General features: G+C 38.0%; 1 protein-coding gene across 13 annotated transcripts in view; it reads left to right on the top strand.

Annotated features, from left to right (window-relative positions):
- Positions 1-59: 59 nt before the first annotated feature.
- Positions 60-27670, top strand: part of UNC80 (unc-80 homolog, NALCN channel complex subunit) — a 225228-nt gene continuing 197617 nt past the window's right edge. For 11 of the 13 annotated variants that reach the window (XM_059168183.1, XM_059168182.1, XM_059168177.1 and 8 more), the window contains exons 1-7: positions 60-677; positions 1632-1680; positions 4370-4526; positions 5904-6205; positions 15021-15144; positions 18004-18077; positions 24777-24916. In XM_059168183.1, the coding sequence (XP_059024166.1) occupies positions 586-677; positions 1632-1680; positions 4370-4526; positions 5904-6205; positions 15021-15144; positions 18004-18077; positions 24777-24916 (938 nt within the window). In that variant the 5' untranslated portion in view covers positions 60-585. The remainder of the gene's footprint in view (positions 678-1631; positions 1681-4369; positions 4527-5903; positions 6206-15020; positions 15145-18003; positions 18078-24776; positions 24917-27670) is intronic. The other 2 variants (XM_059168186.1, XM_059168185.1) reach the window with 1 other exon arrangement.

Below are 27670 nucleotides of genomic sequence, written 5' to 3'. Positions count from 1 at the left end.
AGACGTGCGAATGATGCCAGGGTTGGTGACTGTTCTGCGGTTTCCCAAAGCTCCTCCTCCCCAGACCGTGACAATACTTCGGATGCTGAGGTTGGGAAGCAGGACAGGGGACACTCCTGGGGTGCAGCTCGCAGGGAAGGAAGCCGAATCCTAGGGGGGTGGAAGAGGCGGGAGGGGATCCGCGTGCAATGCGGAGTGTGGACCCTTCTGACCATCCCGCTGCAGCTCACCCTGTCCCCGGCTCTGCTCTGCCGCCCGGCCCGCCCGCGCGGGCTGCTGTCCACAGTGGGAGGTACTGAAAGCAAGGAGCGGGCGCGGGGGCGGCGAGGCGGACAGCTCCTCGGAGCGCCCCCCTCCTCGCTCCGCGGCTCCTCCAGCCCTCCCCTCCTCCCGCAGCCATGTTCCACGGGCGGGGAGGGGCGGGGGAAGGGGAGAGGGACGGGGGATCAGGGCGGAGAGAGCCGGCTCAGCCTCGGGGAAGGAGGGGATGAGAGTTGGGGAGAGCAGCGGGAGGAGGAGGAGGCGGCGGCGGCTAGCGAGGAGCCAGAGCTGGGTCCTGCAGTAGGACTCCCAGGAGCCACCATCATGGTGAAGAGGAAGAGCTCCGAGGGCCAGGAGCAAGACAGCGGCCGCGGCATCCCCCTGCCCATCCAGACCTTCCTCTGGCGGCAAACCAGGTGAGGGGCGCAGAGGGCACGCCGCGGGCCACCCTGGGCTGGGGACGCTCCTGGGGCCGCCTGGGTCACCGCCGCTGCCGCTGCCGCCACTGCTGCTGAGGCCGCGCCACAGCCTGCAGCTCCCTCTCTGGGGCTGGAAAGCAAGCCCTCTGCACCTGCTTAAAAACACGCATTTAAAAAAAATATTTCCGTGAAGTTTGTCGACAAGCAGATTGGCAGTTGAATAAATATATACATTATTTAGGGGGTGGGAGGGCAGAAAACCTAGGAAGAGGGGGCGGGGAACTAGGGAAGATAATTATGACTGGTTGTGCTCTTGCGTCCAATTTCCGCTCCATCTCCTGCTGTAATTCCAGGCCGGTGACCTGTTGTTTTTCCAGCTCCTGTTTGGCGAATATCGGCTATGCCCACTTGTTAACCATTTTTGCTCGGATTCAGCCAATATAGTCTTCCTGGTTCAAGACCCTGAGGAAGATGATTTTTGATAAGCATTTTTTTTTTTCCTGGAAGGATCTCTGAAACCTATTCTAATAAACAAGAAACAAGATTTCCATTATTGTTATTGTTATTGTTATTATTATTATTTTGTAAATTTATCAGATAAAAAATTGGGTTCTGGAAACCACAACCCACAAACTGTTCATTTTTAGTTTTTGATATAATTATACACATGAGCAATACACCACTCCTGACCATTGGCAATTTGGAATCTGATTAGGAAAAAGTCTTCAGGATAAGAGTGGATGCAGAAAATGTGGAGATCCACATCTCTTTCATATATGTAATTACACATGTAAAAGCAAATGTCGTCAGCTGTTCGACACCTGCTCATTAACAAGCTATAGGGAGACATGAAATTTGAGTTATGTAGCACTGTATCTTATCCGTTGCAAAAATATTTCATAAAGATGCTAATAATTTTACTTATAACTACTATCTCTATTAATTTTTCAGTGCATTTTTGAGGCCTAAACTGGGAAAGCAATATGAAGCCTCATGTGTGGTATGTGATATTCAACATTTAATAATTGTTTCCATATTCTGTGGGGTCATTTCAACCCAAAGAAAGGCATTAAATTAAACTGACTGTATAGATTAATTCATTTAGCAAATATTATTGAGCACCTTCTATGTATTAGGCAGGGTTCTAAATGATGGGATGGAGCAATAATCAAAATACAGAATTTGCATTCTAGTGGGAGGAAGTCAAGACACTCACAAATAAGTAAAATACATAATAAGCCAGATAGTGATAAGCACTATGGAGAAAATGAAGAAAGAACGGAGACTGGGGGCACCGGCAGCTCGGGATTGGGGGAGGGAGTGGATTCCATGGTAAGAGCAGTGGATAGGTCAGACTTACCTGCTAATGTGACTGTTAGAGAAAACTGTGAAAATAGGGAGGGAGGAATAGGTCAGGGAAGAGTAAAGCGGAATAGCAAGTCTAAAGCACCTTATCCCCGAGTGGATAGGAGGAGAGCAGTAGAAGAAAGGGTGGAGAGATTACAGAGAACCAAGTGGTAAAGGGCCTTGCAGGACAAATATAAGAAGTCCATTCTTTCCTCAACAAAATTGAGACTATTATGGTGGAAGTTAATGAGATGAGGGCCTATGAATGACTCAAAGTCATATACAGTTCTGAACTTGATGTCTTGCATGTTTTGTGCAAGTCTGAAAATAGATGATATAAAGTAATTATGAGAATAATGCTATTAATATGTATACCTTATAGAGTGCACTTGTCCTGAGAGTCTAAGTGAATGATATATCCTTAAAGAGGTCCCAACCACAAATCAAAAACAAAAAACATGAAATCATGAAGCAAAAATGGGATGAACTTTTCATAAATTTCATTAGAATTTGGAGCTCAAATAAGGATCTTTACATTTCATATATCAAAATCTAAAAGTGGAAACCTACCCATTTAGGCATTGCCATGAGAATTCGCAAATGACTACACAGATGACTATATAGTGAGGAGTTCTGAAATGTGTTATGGCCCTTAAAAATGATGAGAGCCAACTAGAGAGTTTTAAATGTGCATGCAGGTACACACATTCACATAGGAATTTGTTTTCTTGTATCTCCTTGCCCTTCAAAGTTGCCACAGAGATATTTTTAAAATATAATCTCTTAATAAGGACCTTTTAACGGAATTTGTTGTTGTACTTAGCTCAAATTAGAGTAATTTGACACTTAAGAAATCACTGAGCTTTCCATAAATCATGCTTACAATTATACTAACTTAAAATAATCCTGAATTTTCCCTGTCCTTGGCAAAGATTTGGCATTTTTAATGTAGTCATACAATATCAAACAACTAAGTCAGAGAGAAATAAAAATGTAGAAAGCAGTTTTCAGGGTTTAAAAAATAATAAGAGCTGTATTAGTGACATTTAAGAAGGAAATGACATTAAGTACCCAGAGCACCCAATTATAAAATATACAAGTCATCCTCTAAAATGTATTCAACAAGACTGTAAATTCTTTATAATCTTTTAATGCTCAACATACTCACCATTTACTTAATGAATACTTAGATACCTGAGGGCTGAAGAATTTAAAATCATTTGGATATGTCTTTATTCAGTATAGAAAAAAACAACAACAACAACACAAAAAAAAAACCATTATCTTTTTATACTCCTTATCAAAACATCACCATGCTTTTCATTATGAAGATGGATTTCTTATTTTCCTTTTTTTAGTCAAAAAGTAACTCATTTTCTTAAGAGAGTATCTGTATTAAGCCATGTCTTTTTCTCTGGTATCCTAATAGTACCCATAATACAGCTTGAATACTTGGAACCTGTATTATGATCACTCTGTAGCATATTTCCACAGTTTTCCTGATTACATGGGGCATCAGGTAACAATCAGGTTCAATTCATGTAAGTAAAATATCTATTAAATTTATTTAAATATTTGGAAGCTATACTTCCCTAACCCCTTAGAGCAATACCCCCCCCCCATTCAAATAAAAACAACAACAAAAACTGGGAGTAGGTCAAATTTGTTCTGTGATGTTTCACTTTCTGAAAGTATCCCTGGCCAAGAAAGAGTGAATAAACCAGCAAAGCTATGGCTTATTTCCCATCATTCTCCTTGCCCTTTCTTCCGTCTGTTATTCAAAGGTATATGAAGTATCTTCAGGGTTACAGGCATTAGGCAAGGAAATGTCTTGTGCTTAGGACACAATGTACTTACTGCTTAGGACATGAAATAATTCAGAGACCCCCAAATCAGATTTCTTGAAAGAGTTGTATCTTATTTTAACACTTGTTGAACCACATCAAAACAAATTCTGTCCTCAAGACTCTTTTACAGAAGACATTTCATTGTGTTCTGCTAATGTGACAGCCCCTTTGGATGCCACAGCAACATTTTATAACATATTACATGAGTTAAATGTGGTGTTGTGCTCTTTTTTTAGATGACACTCATTTTGGTGAAAATAAAAGTCACTTAATAATTCAAGTCCTATATTTTAAATCAAAAACCTAAAAATGGTTAAAAAGAAATGATCATGACCCATTGATCATCAACATGAAATGCAATGTGAGTGCACTTCAAAAAACTTGATGCAGTTATTTGCATCCTGGTGTAGTACTTTGATCTCCAGTTTCTCGTCAGACAGAATCTCCAATTCCTTATTTTACACATTTTTTTTTCTTCTTTTTCGGCATCCACAGTCCTTTGAGCGTGTGTTGGTAGAGAACAAGCTGCATGGCCTTTCTCCAGCCCTCTCTGAAGCCATCCAGAGCATTTCCAGATGGGAGCTGGTGCAAGCTGCTTTGCCTCACGTCCTGCACTGCACCGCAACCCTGCTTTCAAACAGGAACAAGTTAGGTTGGTTCTTCTTCCTCATTCCTTCTCCATGGCATGTAACTGTCAACACTCATGCTAATGACATTTACTGGGTACTTACTCTTTTTCCAGGAACTGAACACGTGATCTCATTCAGTTCTCATAAATGCCCCCTCACGTGGGTACCACTATGATCTCCATCTTACCAATGAAGGAACTGGCATTCTTACTCTTTTTTTTTAAGATTTTATTTATTTATTTATTTATTTATTTATTTATTATTTTTTTAAAAATATTTTATTTATTTATTTGACAGAGAGAGAGATCACAAGTAGGCAGAGAGGCAGGCAGAGAGAGAGAGAGGAGGAAGCAGGCTCCCTGCTGAGCAGAGAACCCAATACAGAACTCGATCCCAGGACCCTGAGATCATGACCTGAGCCAAAGGCAGCGGCTTAACCCACTGAGCCACCCAGGCGCTCCAGCATTCTTATTCTTAAATCTTGAATTTTACAAGTAATACGTGAATACATTTTCCTTTTAAACATTAAAACATTACAGGGAAGCTGAAGCCTATCACCTCTCTGAGATGAGTTCCAATCCGATTTCTCTTTAGACCTCTCAAGTCCTAAATCGACCTCTTGCACTTTATAGTACTCTATGTATGTGTATGCATGTGTATAGAAACTCTTCCTTTTTTCAAGATTCTCTTGAAATTGCTTTTCTCACATGATAACACATCCTAACATCCACCCCATGTTCATGCATGTGCTGTTTTCCATCCAGTTCTTTGCCCTTTTTTGGATCTCTGCACAAAAGATACCTTTAGAGAGGGGTTTCTTGGTCACCCTGTCAAAAGTAAAGTTGTTGCTATCTTCAGAGCCTGGATTCTTCACCACCACACTGCCTATTTGGAGATATATATGGGTATCTGCCTGAAGAGAGGGATGTGTGCAGTTTCTCCTCCTATGACACTATGCTATTCTGCAGAGATTTTAACCAGTTAGGAAGCCCTAAGACAAGAATGAGCCCTAAGCCCTTCCAGGGGCTCCTGGGTGACTCAGTCAGTTAAGTGTTTGTCTTTGGCTCAGGTCATGATCCCAGGGTCCTAGGATTGAGCTTTGCATCTGGCTCCTTGCTCAGTGGAGAGGTTGCTTCTTCCTCTCCCTCTGTGAGCTCTTGCTTTTATTCTCTCTCAAATAAACAAACAAATAACCAAACAAATCTTAAAAAAGAAAGAAAGAAAGAAAAAGAATGAGCCCTTCCAGCCGTGGATGTAAGAAGTGTAGAGAAATGCTAGTGCCTCCCAGGAAATCAAGCTGCAGAGCAAAGCAAGGATGTTCTTTCCATACCCAAAGTTGATATCCATTGTTCTAGTAGCAGAGTTTGTCTTAATTTGGCTATGTGATTGTCCCCATGCAGGCCACCAAGATAAACTGGGTGTTGCTGAGACAAAGCTCCTTCACACCCTTCATTGGATGCTCCTGGAGGCCCCCCAGGACTGCAACAGTGAACGGTTTGGGGGCACAGACCGTGGCTCCAGCTGGGGTGGCAGCAGCAGTGCATTCATCCACCAGGTAGAAAACCAGGGTTCACCAGGGCAGCCTTGTCAAAGCAGCTCCAACGATGAAGAGGAGAACAACCGAAGGAAGATCTTCCAGAACTCCATGGCCACTGTGGAGCTCTTTGTGTTTCTCTTTGCTCCTCTGGTACACAGGATCAAGGTAAGGAGAGGGCTAGTATTAGACTGAGGGGGGATAGAGGTGAGGTGGGCTTCAAATGGTGTTTCCATATTTCCATATTTGATTGTCCATGTCTTAGAAGATTTTGTGGCAAGCCAAGACATGGAGAGATTTATTTCTATTATCAAACCACTGATTATGATTTCAAAACACAATTCCTTCCATATCATTATCTACTTAAAAATCTTCAAAGGTTCTCCTTCTGCCCCAAGATCATGTCCAGCATATTAAACATGGCACATAAGGTCAAGGAACTTTTAATGTATCATTTGCCAGTCCCTACTGGCATCTTCATGATCCAGTTCTGGAAGCCATTCCCTGAATATACCCTTGCCATTCGCTCTGCCCTCTTTCTTTCTTCTGTTCGTCTGATGACTCCTCAAACCTCAACTTCAATGTCATCATTTCCATGAAGCTGTTCCTCTGAAATTCCCCACGTAGACTAAGTCATTATTATCTCCTTTGTATTTCTACAGTACCTTGTAAGCTGTCTGATATAATGCAGGTCTAGAGCAGAAGTTCTAAATGTCTTCTATGCCATGGACTTCTAGACAGTGTGGTACAAGCTGAGAATTGCTTTCCAAAATATTTCTTAAGGCATAAAATACAAAACATAGGATGATATGGAAATCAATTGTACTGCAATGTAACTATAGACAAGTACCCTTTGGGTCTGAAGGAGACAATATGATTTGAAATTATGTGAAATTATGTGAAAACACACCACTTTCTAGCTGTGTGATCATGGTGATACTACTTAACTTCTTGGATCCTCCATTGCATACTGCTGTGGATACCTCTAACAGAGGGTGAATATATGTGAGGCTAGTTCCCACACATGGAGAGAAATCAAGATGTATTTGTTATTTCTGTAAATGAAAATTATGATATACCCTCTGAGTGCTGAGTTAAGAGAAAAGAAGAAATGGTTATACTCAAGTGTTCTTTAATAGAATAAGATCCTAATAAACGATTCGAGTTATATGTATTTATGTATGTATGTGAGTGTATGTACATATGTATATGTAGGTGGTTGTAAGACCATTAATAATCACTATTAGGAAAATGAAGTGAATCTTTTCACTCCTTTTAGTTTTAGTTAAAATTCACTTTCATTTGACACTGTCCCATTGCTGCCAGGAATAGAATTGAAATTACCTGTACATTTCCAAAACGCTTTTCATGCACGGGTAACATTGCTCATGAAACATACTAAAAATTTCAAATGTTGTGAAATCAAATTAAATAGCTGCTTTAAAATATTTGACTTTCCATTTTAAAAAGTCTTTTATGATGGTTACACTTACTAAAAAACATGAATTTAGACCATCCCCTGGCTTATGGGACTAGCGGGTCCAGGCTCCTGCCCATCTTCTTGGCCCCATCTCCTGCTGTGTCAATCGCCTTTCTCTCCTTCACTAACCTCCAAGTTCAGTGGGGCTCACCCGCAAACTCATTCTTGCTTTCAAGTAATGCACTTGTTTTTCTTTCTGTTTGAAACAACGACCTCTGCCTCCTCCCCTAAATTTTCCTATGGCCATATCTGTCTCATCAGTTTACTCACGACCCAAATGTTACCACCTCAGAAAGAATTTTCCTGACTACTTTTGTGTCACTAACACATGACTATCCTTTTTTCTTTTTCCCCTCTTGGCACTTACAAGTATCCAAAATTATTTTCTGTGGTTGTTTGCATATTTATTGCCCTTTATCCCCCTAGAACAGAGTTCTTGAGCAAAAGGACATTGCCTGTCAAGGTCACACTGTATTTCCAGTGTCTAGTGTCTGCCAAAAATGGGGTACTCAATAAATATTTAATAGGTGACTCATTGAATAAACCAGGTGCCACGAGTAGTGATTATATGTAGGTACATTTTCCTTAAAATGGAGAGGACAGGAAAGAAGGTTTCTTTAAATAATGAGCCCGTAAAGATTTCTACCTGTGGACAGATATCCTCTGGATTAAAAAATGTGGAGGTGCAGAAGTGACTGGAACGGGTGTAATTTTATTTGAAGACATGACTGAGAGTCCAAGTTTTGGAAACAGGCTTGCATTTGAATCACACATTTGCTGCTTCCTACTATGTGACTATGAGCCTTAGAAACTGAAGCCTCAGTTTCCCTCAAGTATTAGTTGGACATGCAAATAGTTTTATGAGGTAGTGTGATGAAACATGATAATGCTCAACATTATGCATAAAGGAGCCTTAACAAATGTGAGTTGCTCTTAGTGATGGCATTTTTTTGTTATTAGTATTTTGTATTATTAATAGAAAGGGAGCCAGATTCTTTTCCAGGGGAGACTAAACAGACAGTTTCTGGCTCAAGACCCTCAAGTTTTACTTATAACCTGGAAGATTTATGAAGAAGTAATTAGAGAATTTATAAGGGAATAAGACAATGCATATAAAACATGGTACAGTGATTAAATCCTAATAAACTGTTATTATTAGCATATTATTATTTCATCATTTTATTATCTTTATGAAGGAAATATTGTTCCAGATGCTATAGGGAATAAAAAAATATTAGTGAGTCAATAAATTTCTCCAAAAGGCTTTTTCCTTCTGAGCAAGGTGTTTGCTTTTTTAAATGTAGATAGGGAATAGACAACCCCTAGACCAGGGTTTCTCAGCTTTGGCACTGTTGGTATTTTGGGCCAGATGATTCGTTCTTGTGGGACATTGCCTTGTGCCTTGTAGGACGTCAGTAGCTTTTTTGGCCCCTACTCACCAGATGCCAGGAGCACCTCCTCCCTCTGAGCTGTGATGGCCGAAATGACTCCAGACATTGCTAGGTGTCCCCAGTGGGTGGGAAGGGGATGAGAATTGCCCTGACTGAGAATCACTGCCTTCAGTCTTTCACTGGCCTGCTGCTTATCAGACCCTGTCTGTCTCCACTTTCCTACCCATACCATACACCTGTGAACTGCTCCTCGCCAGCACCGTCATGGCCTTTTCCCCTATCCTTTCTTTGCATTTGCCCTTCAAAATGTTAACCCCAAGTCATGACCAAAATCCATTTTTTCCACCCCTGCCCCAGATACCTGCTTGCTCCTGGGGGAAAACCACACAACCATTCAGACTGGTCTTTCTACAAAGTTGTCATCTCCAACCCCTGTGTGCTGTCCCCCTTGGCATTCCTTTTCTTAACCCCACTCCCTCGAGTTGCCTATCAGCACTTACACAGACAATGTTATTGGCTTAATATCTGTTGAATGAATTAACTCCTTAATTAGCAAATTAATAGAAATTGACTCATCTTTCTATAAGACAGTGTATCGTTCAATGCATGTTTTTCTCTTTTAATTAAGTTCTTATTTTAATTTCAGTATGGTTAACATGCAGTGTTATACTGATTTCAGGTGTGCAGCAGAGGGATTCAACAATTCCATGCATCACCTAGTACTCATCACAGCAAGTGCACCCCTTCTTCCCTCTCACCTATTTCACCATCCCCTAAGCCCCACCCCTACCCCTCTGGTAATCATCCATTTGTTCTCTATAGTTAAAAGTCTTTCTTAGTTTGCCTCACCCTCTCTCTTTTTCTTTGTTCACTTATTTTTTTTCCTTAAATTCCACATAAGTGAAATCATATATTTGTCTTTCTCTGACTTATTTCACTTAGCACCGTATTCTCCAGCTCCAACCATGTCCTTGCAAACAGCAAGATTCCACTCTTTTTTTGTGGCTGAATAATAGTCCATCATGTCTCTATACCACATCTTCTTTATCCTCTCATCCATTGACGGATACTTCGGCTACTTCCATAATCTGGCTATTGTAAATAATACTGCAAAAAATATAGAGATACATGTATCCCTTTGAACTATTGATTGATTGGATAAGTACCCAGTAGTGTGATTACTGGATCATAGAATAGTTCTAGTTTTAATGTTTTGAGGAGCTTTCATACTGTTTTTCACAGTGGCCGCACAAGTTTACATTCCTACCAACAGTGTGAGAGGGTTCCTTTTTCTTCACGTCCTCACCAACACTTGTTTTTTCCTTGTGTTTTTGATTTTAGCCATTCTGACAAGTGTGAGGTGATATCTCATTGTGGTTTTGATTTACATTTCCCTGGTGGTGTGTGAGGTTGAGTGTCTTTTCACATATTTATTGGCCATCTGTATGTCATCTTTGGAGAAATGTCTATTCATGTCTTCTACCTGTCTTTTGATTGAATTTCTTATTTTGGGGGTGTTGAGTTTTATAAGTTCTTTATATGTTTTGGATACTAATCCTTTATCCAGTACATCATTTGAAAATATCTTCTCCCATTCAGTAGGTTGTCTTTTAATTTTGTTGGATGTTTCCTTCACTGTGTAGAAACTTTTTATTTTGATGTTGTCCTGATAGTTTAATTTTGCTTTTATTTCCCTTGCCTCAGGAGACAACATCTAGAAAAATGTTGTTATGTCTGATGCCAGAGACATTACTGCCTGTGTTCTCTTTTAGGATTTTTGTGATTTCAGATCCTTAATTCATTTTGGTCCTTAATCCATTTTGAGTTTATTTTAGTGTAAGAAAGTGATCCACTATCATTCTTTAGCATGTTGTTGTCCAGTTTTCTTAGCACCATTTGTTGAAGAGACTATCTTTTTCCCATTGCGTAGTCTTTCCTCCTTTGTTATAGATTAATTGACCAGATAATTGTGGGTTTAATTCTGGGTTTTCCATACTATTCCATTTATCTATGTGTCTTTGTGCCAGTACCATACTGTTCCGATTACAATAGCTTTGTAGTATAACTTGAAATCTGGGATTGTGATACCTTCAGTTTTGTTTTTCTTCTCCCTGATTGCTTTGGCTCCTCAGGGTCATTCGTGGTCCATACAGACTTTAGGATTGTTTGTTCCAGTTCTGTGAAAAATGCTGTTGGTATTATCATAGGTATTGTATTAAGTCTGTAGATTACTTTGAATAGTAAAGGCATTTTAACAATCCATGAGCATGGAATATCTTTCCATTTCTTTGTGTCCTCTTCAATTTCTTTCATCAGTGTTTTAGAGTTTTCAGAGTACTGTTTTTTTTTTCTTCTTCTTTGGTAAAGTTTATTCCTAGGCACTTGATTATTTTGGTGTGGTTATAAATGGGATTGTTTTCTTAATTTCTCTTTCTGCTGCTTCATTATCTGTGTATAGAAATACAACAGGTTTCTGTACATTGATTCTCTGATTTTAATTTATAACTGCCTCAAATATGTCACATGAAATAAATCTAAAAATTCTGTCAAATAGATTATTTTCAACTATATTTAATTTGGTAAAAAATTCTGGGTATTTTTTTATAACTAAGGAATTTAGTGCACTTATTTGCATACGTACTTATTCCTTTAATAAATATTTATCGAGTGCCTAGTCTATGAGAGGTGCTACTTAGAGTGCCAGCAAAATAGCAAGGAATAAAAATCCAAGCCTCAATGAAGTTTTTATAAAATCCATATGTTTGAAGTAAACAACTTTAAAATTTAAAATAATATTAATTTTTAAACTTGATTTCTCTAAACTACTCACGGACATATTTAGAATTTCATGTCATCAAGAAAACAGGCTTTCGGTGAAAGAAAGAAATGCAACTGAGATGTGGAGCTATTGATTCTACTAGTGTCTGTGTCTTCCGTTTTTTCTAAGGACCTTACTAGACCCCCTGCCCCACAGCTGCTTGAATGATAGTGTCTCTTCCAGCTATCAACTTTTTGGCCATGACTGCATTCATAGCATTACATGACCCACGAAAGGGGACTCCAGAAGAGAAATTAGGGTCCCAGAGCTTATGCATTCAACCAACCTAAAAGGACTTACAAAGGAACATAGCAACATAAGAAAAGGCCATGCATTCTGCAAGTATTCAAGTCTAAAGAATGATTTGATTTAGTTTGTGTTACTTGTGAAATGTAAACTATCTTCAGTTAATCCAGAAGTCTGTATTGATGCTCAAGGAGAAATGCACAGAAGATCTCAATTTGTCTCCAATAAGTATACAATCTATTTGGAAATATATCAAAGAAAGCAGAATAAATAAAAGCAAAATAATAACTCTCAGTGAGTGCTAACATTGGTAGGGCCAGTGTTAAAGGCCCAGGTTTCAGTATAAGAGAGCTTACCTTTGGATGCAATGGCCACTGGATTTTATTTTGTCCCAACATTACTTATGAGGACCATGGAAAAGGACTGAGCTCAGAAGCTATGAAACTATCAAAACCAGGTCCATTGAAATTTGGCTTCCTGAATTCTGGAAACAAACCTGATAAACTTTGCTTTCTGTTAATCCCCTGCTTGCTGGATCTAACACCATACATAATATTATGTTCCCTTATCTTTAAATCTGCCTGTCAAGCTGTTTACTCAGTATCTTTAGTTGAATGTCTAACAAACATCTCAAACTTAACATGTCTGTAACTAGACTCCTGATATCCCCACACCTGCTTCATCTTGCCTATCTTTGTCAAAGCCAAAAACCTCTGATACCTCTTCCTCACACCTTCCACTTCCAGTCTGTAGACTGTGTGTTCACAATGTATCCAGAATCGACCACTGCTCATTTCGACCTCTACAAACTCTCTCCTGTCATTATCTTCCACCTTAATGATAATAATAGCTTCTGAAACTCTCTCTCTTTCCACTTTTGCCCTTTCTCGAACTATTCTTAATAGCCTCAGTAATCCTATCAAGCCTACATCCAGTAATGTCATGCCACTACTCAGAACCCTCGTGGTTCCCCGTCTTACTCAGTAATTGCTGAAGCCCTTACTATGACCTATCAGGCGCTATAGTATTTGGGAACTCAGTAACTTCTCTGACCTTACTTTTTCATTCTACTCTTCTGCTATTTACTTGACTCCAGATACACAGTCTCCTGGCTTATTCTCGGTAGACCAGGCGTATTTAGGACCTTCACACTTGCTGATCCCTTCTCATGGAAAGTTTTTTCTGAAAATATCTATGTGGCAGCTCCTTCATTTCATTTAGATCTTTTTACTCCAAAGCCACTTTCACAACAAGGATTTCCCCTGGCCATCCTATCTAAACTTTCAACACTTTGCAGACACAACCCATTGCCTGCTTTACTTCTTCTTTTGCACCTAGAAAAACAGGGATTGTTATATGCTTTGTTCACTATTCTAGCCTAGAGTAGAGTAGTACCAGGTATGCAGTAGGTGGTGTATAAATATTTGTAGAATGAATGTTGACAGACTTTGACTAAGTGCTTTATGTACTTTCCTGATACCTTCACAGGGAGTTCTAGACGCTTTCCCATCATGGCCCCTGTTGTAGCCCCAGCATCCCAGTCCATAGCTTACAGACGAAGCTTCTCTGTATCAATGTGTAGATTTCACCAGACTTTCCTGCTGAAGTTTCCTTGACACTGAGCCACAATGATTCACCATTTGCTGGATCACTTTTCATTCTTCCCAATTTATTCCTACTTCTTATTCTTCTAGATCAGTGGCTTTCTTTCTTTCTTTCTTTCTTTCTTTCTTTCTTTTTTTTAGATTTTGCTTATTTATTTGACAGAGATCACAAGTAGGCAGAGAGGCAGGCAGGGGTGGGGGGGAAGTAGGCTCCCCACTGAGCAGAGAGCCCAATCTCTGGCTTAATCTCAGAACCCTGGGATCATGACCTGAGCTGAAAGCAGAGGCTTTAACCCACTGAGCCACCCAAGTGCCCCATAGATCAGTGGTTTTCAACCATGGCTACATGTGAAAGTCAGCAGAGAACTTCAGAGCGATTCCAATTTAATTGTTTTGGGCAAGAGAAGGAGTTGAGACCTGGACCTCCTAGGTTTTAACAGCTCCTTGGGTGATTATAATATGTAAGCTAGGGTTGCAAATCCCTGCCCCAAGTGAATTCCTGGGTCTCCGTTGTATTCATTAATCTGTAATCACATTCTCTGCTTCCATTGCTTTCTTTTTGAGAGGCTGAGTTGTTTAATTTCTTTATTTTATTTCTTTTTTCTTTTAATTTTAATTCTAGTTCGTGGCTGAGTTGTTTAAAATTTAATCTCAGAGTGTCATATATTTGTACTTAAAAAATATGAGATTGCATTTTAAGCATCTCAACCTCTCAAAATGATGTCATGATGAAGCAGAGAATGTTCTCCCTGGAAGAGACTTTAAATTGTAGATAAACTGAGTGAGTATGGGTTGTAAGGTCAGTGTAATTCAGCAAGTGCTTGTTGAGCTCCTATTGTGTACCCAATTTCTAATGCTGTGTTAAGCATTGTGATGATGCCAGGTGCTGTGGAAGGGGGAGAATGCCTGATAGACCCTCAAGAAATTAAAGATTTTTGAGAAGGTAACATTACAAAACAATATACTAGGAAGGTCTAAATATATGTTCCTGATTCCATGAAGCAAAGTCAAAAGATGGCCAGGAGAACAGAAAGTCAAAATAGCCGTATCTGAGGATATTGATTTAAGAGGGAGAAAGAAGGACAAATTAAATAATTAAGAGGAATAATAATGATAACCACAAGAGATCTGCCAAGACTCTTGAAATAAACAGGCCTTGATGACTGCTAACAGAAAACAATAATTTGTGTTTCATGCTTTGTCCAGAGCTCCATTTTAATTATTAATTTTGCCAAAAGCAGACCACCGTGGTTTCCATAGTAATTGTGATGATAATTTAGGGCTACTGGTTTACCCTGGAAACACTCATCTGAGGGATGTAAGAGGGTCTAGAAGATCAACCTACTTTGACAATGATCTTACGAATGATACTAATCACTGCAGTGACTGGGCCTTTCAACCAGTTACAAGCCCGGTATTAGATATAAATCTTCTCTTCCCTCAGGAATCTGACCTGACCTTCCGACTGGCCAGTGGGCTTGTTATATGGCAGCCCATGTGGGAGCACAGACAGCCCGAGGTCTCCGGCTTCACAGCACTGGTGAAGCCCATCAGGAACATCATTACAGGTTCGTAACTTGGATGTCTGGTAGAACAGGGGTAGCAGATGCCCTCACATGCAGGAGTAAAGGTGCTGGAATGATTCACCCTTAAGAAACCAAGAGGAAAAAAATTCCTCCAGGGAGAATGTCAGTGCCCCAGGCACAGGGCTCTCTCACAGGATGAGAAACTAAACCAGGGGCACATGTCATTGAGTTGTGTGGCTTTAGAGAAGTCATTTTAACTTCCTGCACTTCAGTTTCCTCATATGTAAAACAGGAGTTAAAATATCATATTGCTAGTACGTATGGGTTATTATGAAAAATAAATGAATGAATTTATGTAAGATTGTTAAGAAGAATGCCAGGTACATAGTAAGTGAATAAGCTGTAGTTATAATTTTATCATCATAATCATCATTATAGTAGACAAAGTAAAAGTTCCTTAATAATCTTGTCTTGATGTTTATTTGCTATCAAAGTGTTTCACGACAGGAAATGTCTAATAAAATAATCTTATTGGTGAGTTGTAGAAAGACTAACACATGATAGCTTGAAAAGCACCTGGAAGGCAGATGCTTCATTCCAGATCTATCTCTTACTAGATACCTAACCTGAGCTATTACCTAGCCTGAGTATTCCTATTTCTTTAAAACGGAGAAAATAAATACCACCTTATATGGCCTCATAATGCGGAATAAGTAAGAATCCACCTAAGGTACCCATTTTATAGCTTAGTAACTTCCATCTTTCTATTTCCAACCAAACTTTTAGCATTGATAATAACATCTAGAAGAGATAAATTATGTGGTACATCTATAGATGCATGAGATAAAAATATCTCTATCATTTGCTTAGTTCCCAAGGTTTTTCTGTAGACAGTAGAAGATTATGCATGTAAAGAGCTTCATAAGGGAAAGGAAACCATCAAGAAGTTCTTATGTATTTTCCCCCTATAATTTAACATAACTTTGCAAGGTACATAATATGCTAACGTGTTTTCTATAAAAAAGAGTGCCATATTATTTATATATGTGATAAGATGCTTATAGTGACAAATCATGCTTACTATTGTAATTCAAGCAAAAGATGAAGTTTTTCATATGTAAAAGTAGATTAATTCCATATTTAATGTGTACAATACATTAACTAGTGACATAAGTTGTAAATTCAAGAGTAACAGTCTGTCATAAGGTTCGAATAGCAAGAGACTAACTGTATAAAAATGTCATAGCCAGAAGTGATCGACTTCAGATTCCATGGAGGGAATGAGGTTAATTTCATCAAATTAAAACCATCTGAAAGTGAAGATGGATGTACAAGGTTAAAAAACTGAAACAATAGAAATAAGAAGAAAATAAAATATGTTACAGTAAAACAAAACTATTACTGAAAAAGACATCTTTATGTTGACTAAGAAATTTTTTTTTATAGTTTTAAGTCATCGCTTTCCTTTTGAATAAAGAGGTCACTTCACATTTAGGTCTCTCTCTCCATCTCTCTCTCATTAATACATAAACTATCATTTAACAGATGCATTAAAATTATTAAGAAATCGTGTCCCTCATGAATCACTGGGGCTATTCACATTACCCTCCCTTGCTTCTGGATGATATTCACAGTGGGTTCATTCCCATCTCCCTGATACCTGTGGAGGTGAAACAGTGCCCAGCTTCTGAAGTGAAATTAAACTCAGCTCAGACACATGGCCAGAAAAGAAAGCAGTGGCATGTAGGTGACGCTCGCTGGGTCTATTGTTTTGTGACCTCAGTAAATCCCTTTCTCAGCATCAGTTTGCTCACAGTTCTCATGTGGCACAGCCAGCTTCACTTCCCACTGTTCCCAGTCCTCAGGAAAAGACATAATTGATTTGAATCTTGCCGTAGGGGAAGCTTGATGTGAGCTTAATGTGCTCATAAATGCATAGACCCTGGAGCCAGAAAGCCTGGGCCTGAACCTTCAAGTGAGAGTCAAATGATCTTGGGCAAGTTAAATTCCCTGTGCTTTAGTATCTTTATCTGTAAAATGGGTCTAATAGTAGTCCATATGTCATGATAGGTTATTGTAAGGTTTAAATGAGTTGAGACAGTAGTTCCCCCCCCCCCCCAATCTGTGGTTTCACTTTCTGCAATTTCAGTTCCCTATGGTCCAAACACAGATGATTTAATTCTCCTTCTGACAAATCATCAGAAGGTCAGTAATTAATACTACATCACAACGCCTATGTCCTTGACCTCACTTCATCTCTTCACATAGGCATTTTATCATCTCACATCATCACAAGAAGAAGGGTGAATGCAGTACAATAAAGTATTTTGAAAGAGAATGAAAGAGACCACATTCACATAACTTCTATTACGGTATATTGTTGTAATCATTCAACTTCATTATTAGTGATTGTTGTTAATCTTTTACTATGTGTGATTTATAAGTTAAACTTGATCATAGGTAAGTATGTGTAGGAAAAAACAGTATAGGTACGGTTCAGAAGTAGCCACAGTTTGAGGCATCCACTTGGAAGAGATCTCCACAGATAAGAGAGGAGTACTGTATACAAAAAAATGTTTTTTAAAGGATGTGACAGATACTTAGTTCTATATAGATGTTAACTATTATTATTTTTAGTATTGTCAATTTTTTAGCACCATAGCCCATTGAATCAGCCTGAATAGATGAACAAATCTATATTGTTATGATAACCTAGAAATGTGAAGGGTTTTTAATTGGTTATTTGACTTTTCTTACAAAATAGTATATTAGATGTTTTCTTTCAAGCTGATACTGATATGTTAAAATGATTTTTTTTAAAGAAATGCACTGGTGAAATAAAATGAGCTTATTTATCATAATCTTATAAAATTTGTGATGGTATTTCCCATATCTTGGCAGCTAAGAGAAGCTCTCCTATCAACAGTCAAAGTCAAACCTGTGAATCACCAAATCAAGATGCAAGACATCGAGAGGTGAGTTTATTGTGATCATGGTAAGAAAGGAGGTGTCATTTCCTGGCTGTAGTGTAGGATAAAGGATAAAACGTGTTCTAGAATGACACTACTTGCTTTCAAAACAAGTTCCTGTTCCTGAGTATAAAACATTAAGTAGTCTCCGGTTTTCTGTCAAATATGGAAAATAACTTTAGGCACTTATCCGGGGTGGGAGCGCTGAAACAGGAGCATGTGTAACTATGTTTTATCTTTGTGGCAGGTGGGTAATCAGTGGCATTTTCTCAATGACTCGTGTGTGATCAGTAGCGCTCTATCCCAACAGTTAGTGTGTAATAGTGCTTTACTTCAATGGCTAGTGTGTAACATTTCATAAGTGTTAGTTATCATTATTTCTTCTACATTAAAGGGTCATCTTGTTCTCAATTATTAAATTTCCTTAATATCTGGGATGCTTGGGTCACTCAGTCAGTTAAGTATCTGCCCTTGGCTTGGGTCATGATCCCAGAGTCCTGGGATTGAGTTCTGCATTCGGCTCCTTGCTCAGCTGCTTCCCCTTCTGCTTGCCTTTCCCTGTGCTTGTGTTCTCTCTCTGTCTCCCTCTGACAAATAAATAAAGTCTTAAAATCTTAAAAAGAAAGAAAAAAAATCTCCTTAATATTCTTTAGGCAAGCGTAATATGGCTAAGATAATGCTGGAGCAGGTGGGAGGAGGGAGGAGAAAGAAGGCATAAGGTATAGATAGTCTTATCCTTTAAGAAATCTAAAGTTTAGGGGCGCCTGGGTGGCTCAGTGGGCTTGGTCATGATCCCAGGGTCCTGGGATGGAGCCCTGCATCAGGCTCTCTGCTCGGCGGGGAGCCTGCTTCCCCCTCTCTCTCTGCCTGCCTCTCTGCCTACTTGTGATCTCTGTCTGTCCAATAAAAAAATAAAATCTTAAAAAAAAGAAATAAGAAATCTAAAGTTTAATGAAACATCAAGATGAATCCACATAAAAGAGAATATGCATAATAAAAAAATATAATTCTGTGAAATTTTTATTCATGCTTTCTTTGGTTTGGAAAAAAAAGAAATGAGGGCTAGGGTAGTTCAAAACTACATGGTTATGTATACTGCCATTAATTTAGTGTATTTCTAGACGAGCTACTTTCACTTCCAATTCAACTTGTGCAAAATATAATTTTCTGCTTTCTGGCAACATTGGATCCTCTTTCTAACCGATGCATTACTCTCAGTAGGGCCATCATCCTTTCTCCCCTCAAAACCACAAATTTTGGAGTCCTATTATATTTACTGCTTCCTGAACATTTACTAAGTACAGACACTGTGATTTATCTGCTTTATTTTATCTATTCTAAGATAAATTTTTTTTCACTTTTAATATTTGAAATCACATGTTTGATGATCTTTGGTTTCTTAAAACCTCCGTGCCTGGTAACAGTATCGATAAGTTGTCATTTTCATAAGGTTGTGCAGCATGAATGTGTCACTTCCAGCATCTAACTTTGCAGCATCGGGATCAGTGACTTAGAAGAATATGTCAGAGGGAATAGCAGAACACTCTTTTAAGAAATAACACTTTGAAGAAATAACATTTTTGACACAGAGAAAGTTACTTTGTGGAAAAACATGAGTCAAAAACTCTAATTTTAAATTTAGAAATTTCAAGAGTACCTCTACCAATTTATTTCACTTGTATCTTCCTTTTTACATATACACAGGATGAATGTATAATCAAAAACTATGCCTAAATAAGCCCAAGATAGTGCTTTTAATAAATATATTAGAAAAATTCCTTGGTAAGGATCCTAGTTTAATTAAGAGAGTTTTTTCTTAATTGAACATAAAATAATGATGTCTTATAACTGATGACCCTTAGAGACAACAAATATGTCTCCTATTTCATTCTCCTTCCTCCTCTCAATTTGATTTCTTGCTGAGTCATACTGTTTTATCTTGTTATGGTGCTCAGGTGTGTTCTTTATTCCCTACACCCAAAACTACCTTCTAAATCCAGGTCCTCATAACTAGATTGCAGTTGGAACCACCTAATTGGATTTTTCTACCTCTAGTCTCTCCTGCTTCACATAAATATCACTTAATAATGCCCGACTATCCCAGGGGAATTCTACCAAACATTTTAAAAAGAATTATACTTATTCTCCTGAAACTGTTCCAAAAAATAGAAATGGAAGGAAAACTCCCAAACTCATTTTATGAAGCCAGCATTATTTTGATCCCCAAACCAGATAAAGACCCCATCAAAAAGGAGAATTACAGACCAATGCCTTTGATGAACACTGATGTGAAAATTCTCTCCAAAATACTAGCCAATAGGATCCAAAAGTACATTAGGAAGGTTATTCACCACGATCAAGTGGGATTTATTCCTGGGCTACAAGTTTGGTACAACAACCACAAATCAATCAATGTGATACAATACAGTAATAAAATAAAAAACAAGAACCATATGGTATTCTCCAAAGATGCTAAAAAAGCATTTGACAAAGTACAGCATCCTTTCTTGATCAAAACTCTTCAAAGTGTAGGGACAGAGGGTACATACCTCAATATCTTCAAAGCCATCTATGAAAAACCCACAGTGAATTAATTCTCAATGGGCAAAAACTGCGAGCTTTCCCCTAAGGTCAGGAGCATGGCAGCAATGTCAGTTACCACCACTGCTATTCAACATAGTACTAGAAGTCCTAACCTCAGCAATCAGACAACAAAAAGAAATAAAAAGCTTCTGAATCTAGAAAGAAGAAGTCAAACTCTCAGTCTTTGCAGATGATATGATACTTTATGTAGAAAACCCAAAGGACTCCGCTCCAAAACTGCTAGAACTCATACAGCAATTCAGTAAAGTGACAGGATATAAAAATCAATGCTCAGAAATCAGTTGCATTTCTATACACACACAGCAAAACAGAAGAAAGAGAAAATAAGGAGTCAATCCTATTTACAACTGCACCCAAAACCATAAGATCCCTAGCAGTAAACCTAACCAAAGAGGCAAAGAAGCTGCTCTTTCAAACTAATAAAAGGTCATTTGTTGAAATGAAATGAAATAAAATAAAATAAAATAAATATCGGTTAAAAAAAAAAAAGAGGCAAAGAATCTGTACTCAGAAAAGTATAAAGTACTCATGCAAGAAATTGAAGACAACAAGAAATGGAAAAATACTCCATGCTCATGGATTGGAAGAACTAATATTATGAAAATGTCTATGCTACCTAAAGCCTTCTACACATTTAATGCAATCCCAATCAAAATATCATCCTTTTGTTTTTTTCAAAGAAATGGGACAAATAATCCCAAAATTTATATAGAACCAGAAAAGGCCCCAAATAGCCAGAGGAATGTTGAAGAAGAAAGCCAAAGTTGGTGGCATCACAATTCCAGATTTCAAGCTCTATTACAAACCTGTCTTTGTCAAGACAGTATGGTACTGGCACAAAAACAGACACAGAGATCAGTGGAACGGAATAGAGAGCCCAGAAATGGATCCTGAACTCTATGGTCAACTAATCAACAAAGCAGGAAAGAATGTCCAATGGAAAAAAGACAGTCTCTTCAACAAATGGTGTTGGGATAATTGGACAGCCACATGCAGAAGAATGAAACTGGACCATTTCCTTACACCAAACACACACACAAATAGACTCAAAATGGATGAGGGACCTCTATGTGAGACAGGAATCCTTTGAAATCCTTGAGGAGAACACAGGTAGCAACCTCTTCAACCTCACCTGCAGCTACTTCTTGGTAGACACATCACCAAAGGCAAGGGAAGCAAGGGCAAAAATGAACTATTGGGACTTCATCAAGATCAAAATCTTTTGCACAGCAAAGGAAACAGTCAACAAAACCAAAAGACAATTGACAGAATGGGAGAAGATATTGGCAAATGACATATCAGATAAAGGGCTAGTGTCCAAAATCTATAAAGAACTTATCAGACTCAACACCCAGAGAAGAAATAATTCAATCAAGAAATGGGCAGAGGACATGAACAGACATTTCTGCAAAGAAGATCTCCAGATGGCCAACAGACGTGAAAAAGTGCTCCACATGACTCGGCATCAGGGAGATACAAATCAAAACCAGAATGAGATACCACCTCACACCAGTCAGAATGGCTAAAATTAACAAGTCAGGAAATGACAGATGTTGGAGAGGATGCGGAGAAAGGGAACCCTCCTACACTGTTGGTGGGAATGCAAGCTGGTGCAGGCACTCTGGAAAACAGCACGGAGGTTCCTCAGAAAGTTGAAAATAGAGCTTCCCTACGACCCAGCAATCACATGACTGGGTTTTCATCCTAAAGATACAAAAGTAGTGATCTGAATGGTGAGTGCACCTAAATGTTTATAGCAGCAATGTCCACAATAGCCAAACTATGGAAAGAACTTAGATGTCCATCAACAGATGAATGGATAAAGAGGATATGGTATATATAATGGAATACTATGCAGCCATCAAAAACCGAAATCTTGCCCTTTGCAACATGGATGATACTAGAGGGTATTATGCTGAGCTAAATAAGTCAATCAGAGAAAAACAACTATCATATGATGTCTCTAATATGAGGTATTTGAGAGGGAGAGGGGTAGTGGGAAAGGAAAAAATGAAACAAGATGGGATTGGGAGGGAGACAAACCATAAGAGACTGTTAATCTCACGAAACAAACTGAGGGTTGCTGGAGAGGGGATATGGAGAGGGTGGTTGTGTTACGGATATTGGGGAGGGTATGCACTATGGAGAGTGGTGTGAAATGTGTAAGCCTGAGGATTCACAGACCTGTACCCATGGGGCAAATAATACATTATATATTTATAAAAATAATTTAAAATTTGTTTTAAAAAATGCCTGACTAATCTTCCTAATGCATCATTTATTTATTAACTCATCATTCCACAAAGGCTTATTATAGGCAAGGTTGCCATTTTTCCCTATATCCCTTTCCCCCTAGGAACCTATAGTGGATTTCTTGTACCGTCACCTCCAGACCAATCTCTTTTCCCTGTTTCTCTGTACCTTCTACCATCTGGCATCATTTTTCTCAAGTGACCTTCTTTACCCCTTCTGTTAGTTAAGCACTGCTTCTAATATATTGAGCATGTGCTTTAGCCTCTGGGTCTTTGCTCAGACTGTCTCCTTTATGTGGATTGCTATCTTTCCTCCTTGTTGCCTGTCTAAATTTTATCTTTCTTCTAAGCACCAATTAATATCTAATTAATCTGTATAATTACTCTAAATCTGCACTGCCCCATATGGTAGCCATGAGGCCCATTGTGGCCCTTGAACACTTGAAATAAGGCTAGTTTGAATTGAGATATATATATATATATATATATATATATATATATATATATATATATTAAAGATTTTATTTATTTATTTGACAGAGAGAAATCACAAGTAGATGGAGAGGCAGGCAGAGAGAGAAAGAGAGGGAAGCAGGCTCCCTGCCGAGCAGAGAGCCCGATGCGGGACTCCATCCCAGGACCCTGAGATCATGACCTGAGCCGAAGGTAGCGGCTTAACCCACTGAGCCACCCAGGCGCCCCTGAATTGAGATATATTATAAGTATCAAATATATACCAGATTTTGACTACTTAATATGAAAAAAGAATGTATATCTTAATGATAATGTTTATATTGATTATATGTTGAGGTGATAATTTGGGGTTAAACAGAATATAATTTAAAATTTCACAGATTTTTACTATTTTTAAAACTAGATATGTGTCTCTTGTTTGTGGCTTGTATCATATTTCTATTGAGAGTGCTATTATAATCTATATTCATCTTAAAACTTAACTCTAGGTTCTTTATTTCAAGGTTCAGATTCATCTATTATTTATTGCCCAAATTACCTAACATGAAGCACACACGTATGCTCATACTAGGGGATTCTCTGATCTGGTTCAGTGGACTTATTTATGAACTTTCTAGCTGTATTTGTCTCTCTATGCATCATGGTTGGACAGTGCTTTCTTATTTTACATAAGAAAATAGATATTATGAGGACTTAAATTCTATGATAACTTTTTGAGGGTCTTTGTACATAATGAAGAATTTTATCTGTAATACCCATCAAAAGACAATGTCCTCTTATCTGAGCAGAGTTATATATATTAGTTAAATGTCATTAAAATAAGCTACTCTTTAAGAGAATGGCTGCATTTGTGCTTAACAAATCAGAATAAAGGTCATCATCTTCAATTGAAAAAAATGTATCCCATTCTCCTTTAATGAGTGACAGAAAAACCTGAACCTTGTGCTTCGATTCTCATTTTCTGGCTTCAATTCAATCAGCTCTTATTAACCTGGTTTCCAGCTCAGGCCTTACTCAGCTCATCTCAGTATTGGCATATCTTTGATGAGTTGGTAATTTGTAACTTTTCTATAGATCCTGGGTATCTGGAGATGAAAAAGAAAAGAATCAAGAGCAAAATGAAATAACGTTTATAAAAGTACTCAGCTGAATGCTTAAAATAATATACATGGCTCTCTAGAAGTCTTTCTCCATTTACTCTTGGATGAAGACAAAATCATTTGGTCTCTGACCTTGTGGTTAGCTCTGCTATAAAGAAAAATGTTCAATTTTAAGAAACAATGTATGTAATATGGTAGTTAATGATAGAAGATATATCTGAAGGAAAAAAAAAAGAAAGAAAGAAGAACTAATTTGTTATCTCCACCTCCAAAAGGGACTCCAGGTGGTCTGTGAAACTTTCCAGTCAGATCCCATGTCACCCAAGGCCACCATTTCAGGCTGCCACCGAGGAAACTCCTTCGATGGAAGTCTGTCCTCCCAGACTTCCCAGGAAAGAGGCCCATCTCATTCCAGGTACATAATTGCAATGTTAGGGACAAAAATGTTTTTCCTTATTTACCAAAAGTTAAATATGCATTTTTAGTTACTTACATAGCCTCTGTTCCTTAGAATGTGTCAGTGCACGATTTGTGTATACATATTCTTGGTCATGGTTTAAGTTGATTAATAATTCCAGAAATGTGCTATGAAAGTTTCTCATTTAAACAAACTTGGGTGGAAGTGGAAAGACCTATCTGATAGTAAGGTGTCTGAATTAGATGGTATTTTAAAATTTAAATGCAGAAGTCAAATTATGCTATCAAATATCACGCTGCAGGGATGTGAAGAGATCTGCTCATCTGTTGTGTAAGGATACTTTATATCCGTGATCCTCATGTTAAAATGGATGCTTTTAAAGTACCCATAGGGAATTGAGAAGGTTGTTCTTTGCAAACATTACAACACTGCCCTTGTTAACTTGTGTATGTGGTAAACTTGCTTCCAAATACTTTCCCTTGGGACAAACATCAATTGTCTTCTTCCTGTTCCCCACCAAAATGATGGAAGCCTGAATTCACGAGATTAGCTTTTTTTTTAAATTTTTTTATTTTTTATAAACATATATTTTTATCCCCAGGTTTGCTTTTGAACCCAACTAGATCCTACACTTGAAGGCAAGAGTCCCTGAGAGCATTTGTGTGTCTCTACTTTCAAATAAGGTTACTATCTAGTAGCTAGTATTTTAGAAGGAGGCATTTCTTAAAAATGGTTTTATTAAGGTATAATTTACATACCATAAAATTTACCTATTTAAAGTGAAGAATTCAATGACTCTAAGCAATTTTTTTTTTTTTACTCTTAGCAAATTTATAGACTCATGCAACCATCACCAAAGTCCAATTTCAGAATATTCCTGTCATGCAAAAATATCCCTTGTGCTCATTTCAGTCTCGCCCATTCCCACACCCTGCTCCAGATGATCACTTAATATATTTTCTGTCTATATACTTGAATTTATGGAATTTTCAAAGAAACGGCCATGTACCATATATGGTCTTCCATCTGGCTTTTTTCACTTAGCATAATGCTGTAGAGGTCCATCCACATTACAGCATATGCAAGTACTTCCTTCCTTTTTATTGCTAAAGAGCATTCTGTTGTGTGGGTATATCACATTGGAGTTCTGCATTTATTGGTAGATGAATATTTGGGTTGTTTTGATTTTTCATCTATCATGAATAATGCTGCTATGAGCCTTCTCATACAGGTTTTTGGGCAGGCCTATGTTTTCAGTTCTTGTATCCTAGGTAGATCTGTAGGAGCAAAATTGCTGGGTTGTATGGTAAATTTATGCTTAATTTTTTAAGAAACTGCCAAACTATTTTTCAAAAATGGCTGTACCACTTCACATTCCCATCAGAAATGCACAACGGCTCATTGTTTCTCTCTCTCCTTGGCAGCAATTGTTCCTGCCGTTTTTACTGTAGCCATCCTTGTGGGTGTAAAGTGAGAGCTGATTGTGCTTTTAGTTCATATTTTCCCTAGTGACTAATGATGTTAAGTACATTTTCAGGTGCTTATTAGCTATTTGAATAGCTTCTGTGGAGAAATGTCTATTCAAATATTTTGCCCAAGTGTTAACTGGGTTGTTTATGTCCTTATGATTGAGTTGTAGAAATTTCTTTTTTTTTTAAGATTTTATTTATTTATTTGACAGAGATCACAAGTAGGCAGAGAGGCAGACAGAGAGAGAGGGGAAGCAGGCTCCCTGCTGAGCAGAGAGTACAATATGTGACTCGATCCCAGGACCCTGAGATCATGACCTGAGCCGAAGGCGTAGGCTTAGCCCACTGAGCCACCCAGGCACCCCAGAAATTTCTTTTTTTAATATATTCTGGATACAAGTCCTTTATCCAGAGATAGATCCACAGATATTTTCTCTCAGTATTGTCTTACATTTTCATTTGGTAATTTTATCTACCTCCTTCTGGCACCAGAACCAGGCTATAGTGGTTTTAGTGGGTATAGTGTTTTTTTTTTTTAATGATTTCTTAGAATTGTTGAAAGCATGAAGTTTTATGAATATAATTGCTTTTTAACCCAAATACTACTATATTGTGCTTTTTTAGTTTTTTTTTAACCTGGGGATAAAAATATATGTTTATAAAAAATAAAAAATTAAAAAAAAAACTATATTGTGCTTTTAAAAAAAATAATATGCAAAGAGTTTTTTCTTTGTATCTTTATTTCGGACTTTAAAAGCAAATGGCCCAGTTAAATGATCTGCTGACTGAGAATACGAATGTTGACAGAAACATTAGTTGTGTAAGCAGAGATTGTTTGTATTTATCTATAGGACTTACTGTCCTAGGTCACTGGTGATACTGAGTACTTAAAATCATGTCATTTTTAATGTAGAAAGAGCCCTGTGAAGATCACCAATTCAATCTGATGCACTACAACATTTGCACCACTTAAACCCTTCCAGCAATGAAGAATTTAGTATTCTTGGATGAAGTTCATTTCATTTTTAGACAACTCTATTTAAGATCATGTCCTCCTTATATATTTTTAAATTTAAATATAATTAGTCAGCACATAGTACATCATTAGTTTCAGATGTAGTGTTCAACAATTTATCAGTTGTGTGTCCTTATATTTGGCCAAATTTTGCTTTTCCATATTTTCTGTCTATGGTTTTTATATTAGTTTTCTACTGCTGTGTAACAAATTACAATGTCCAGGCTTAAAACAACATACATTTATTAACTCACTCTTTCTGTATGT

Source organism: Mustela lutreola, chromosome 3, assembly GCF_030435805.1.
Source record: "Mustela lutreola isolate mMusLut2 chromosome 3, mMusLut2.pri, whole genome shotgun sequence".
In the NCBI taxonomy this organism is placed as follows: Eukaryota; Metazoa; Chordata; class Mammalia; order Carnivora; family Mustelidae; genus Mustela; species Mustela lutreola.
This window is presented reverse-complemented; position numbering and strand designations above follow the sequence as displayed.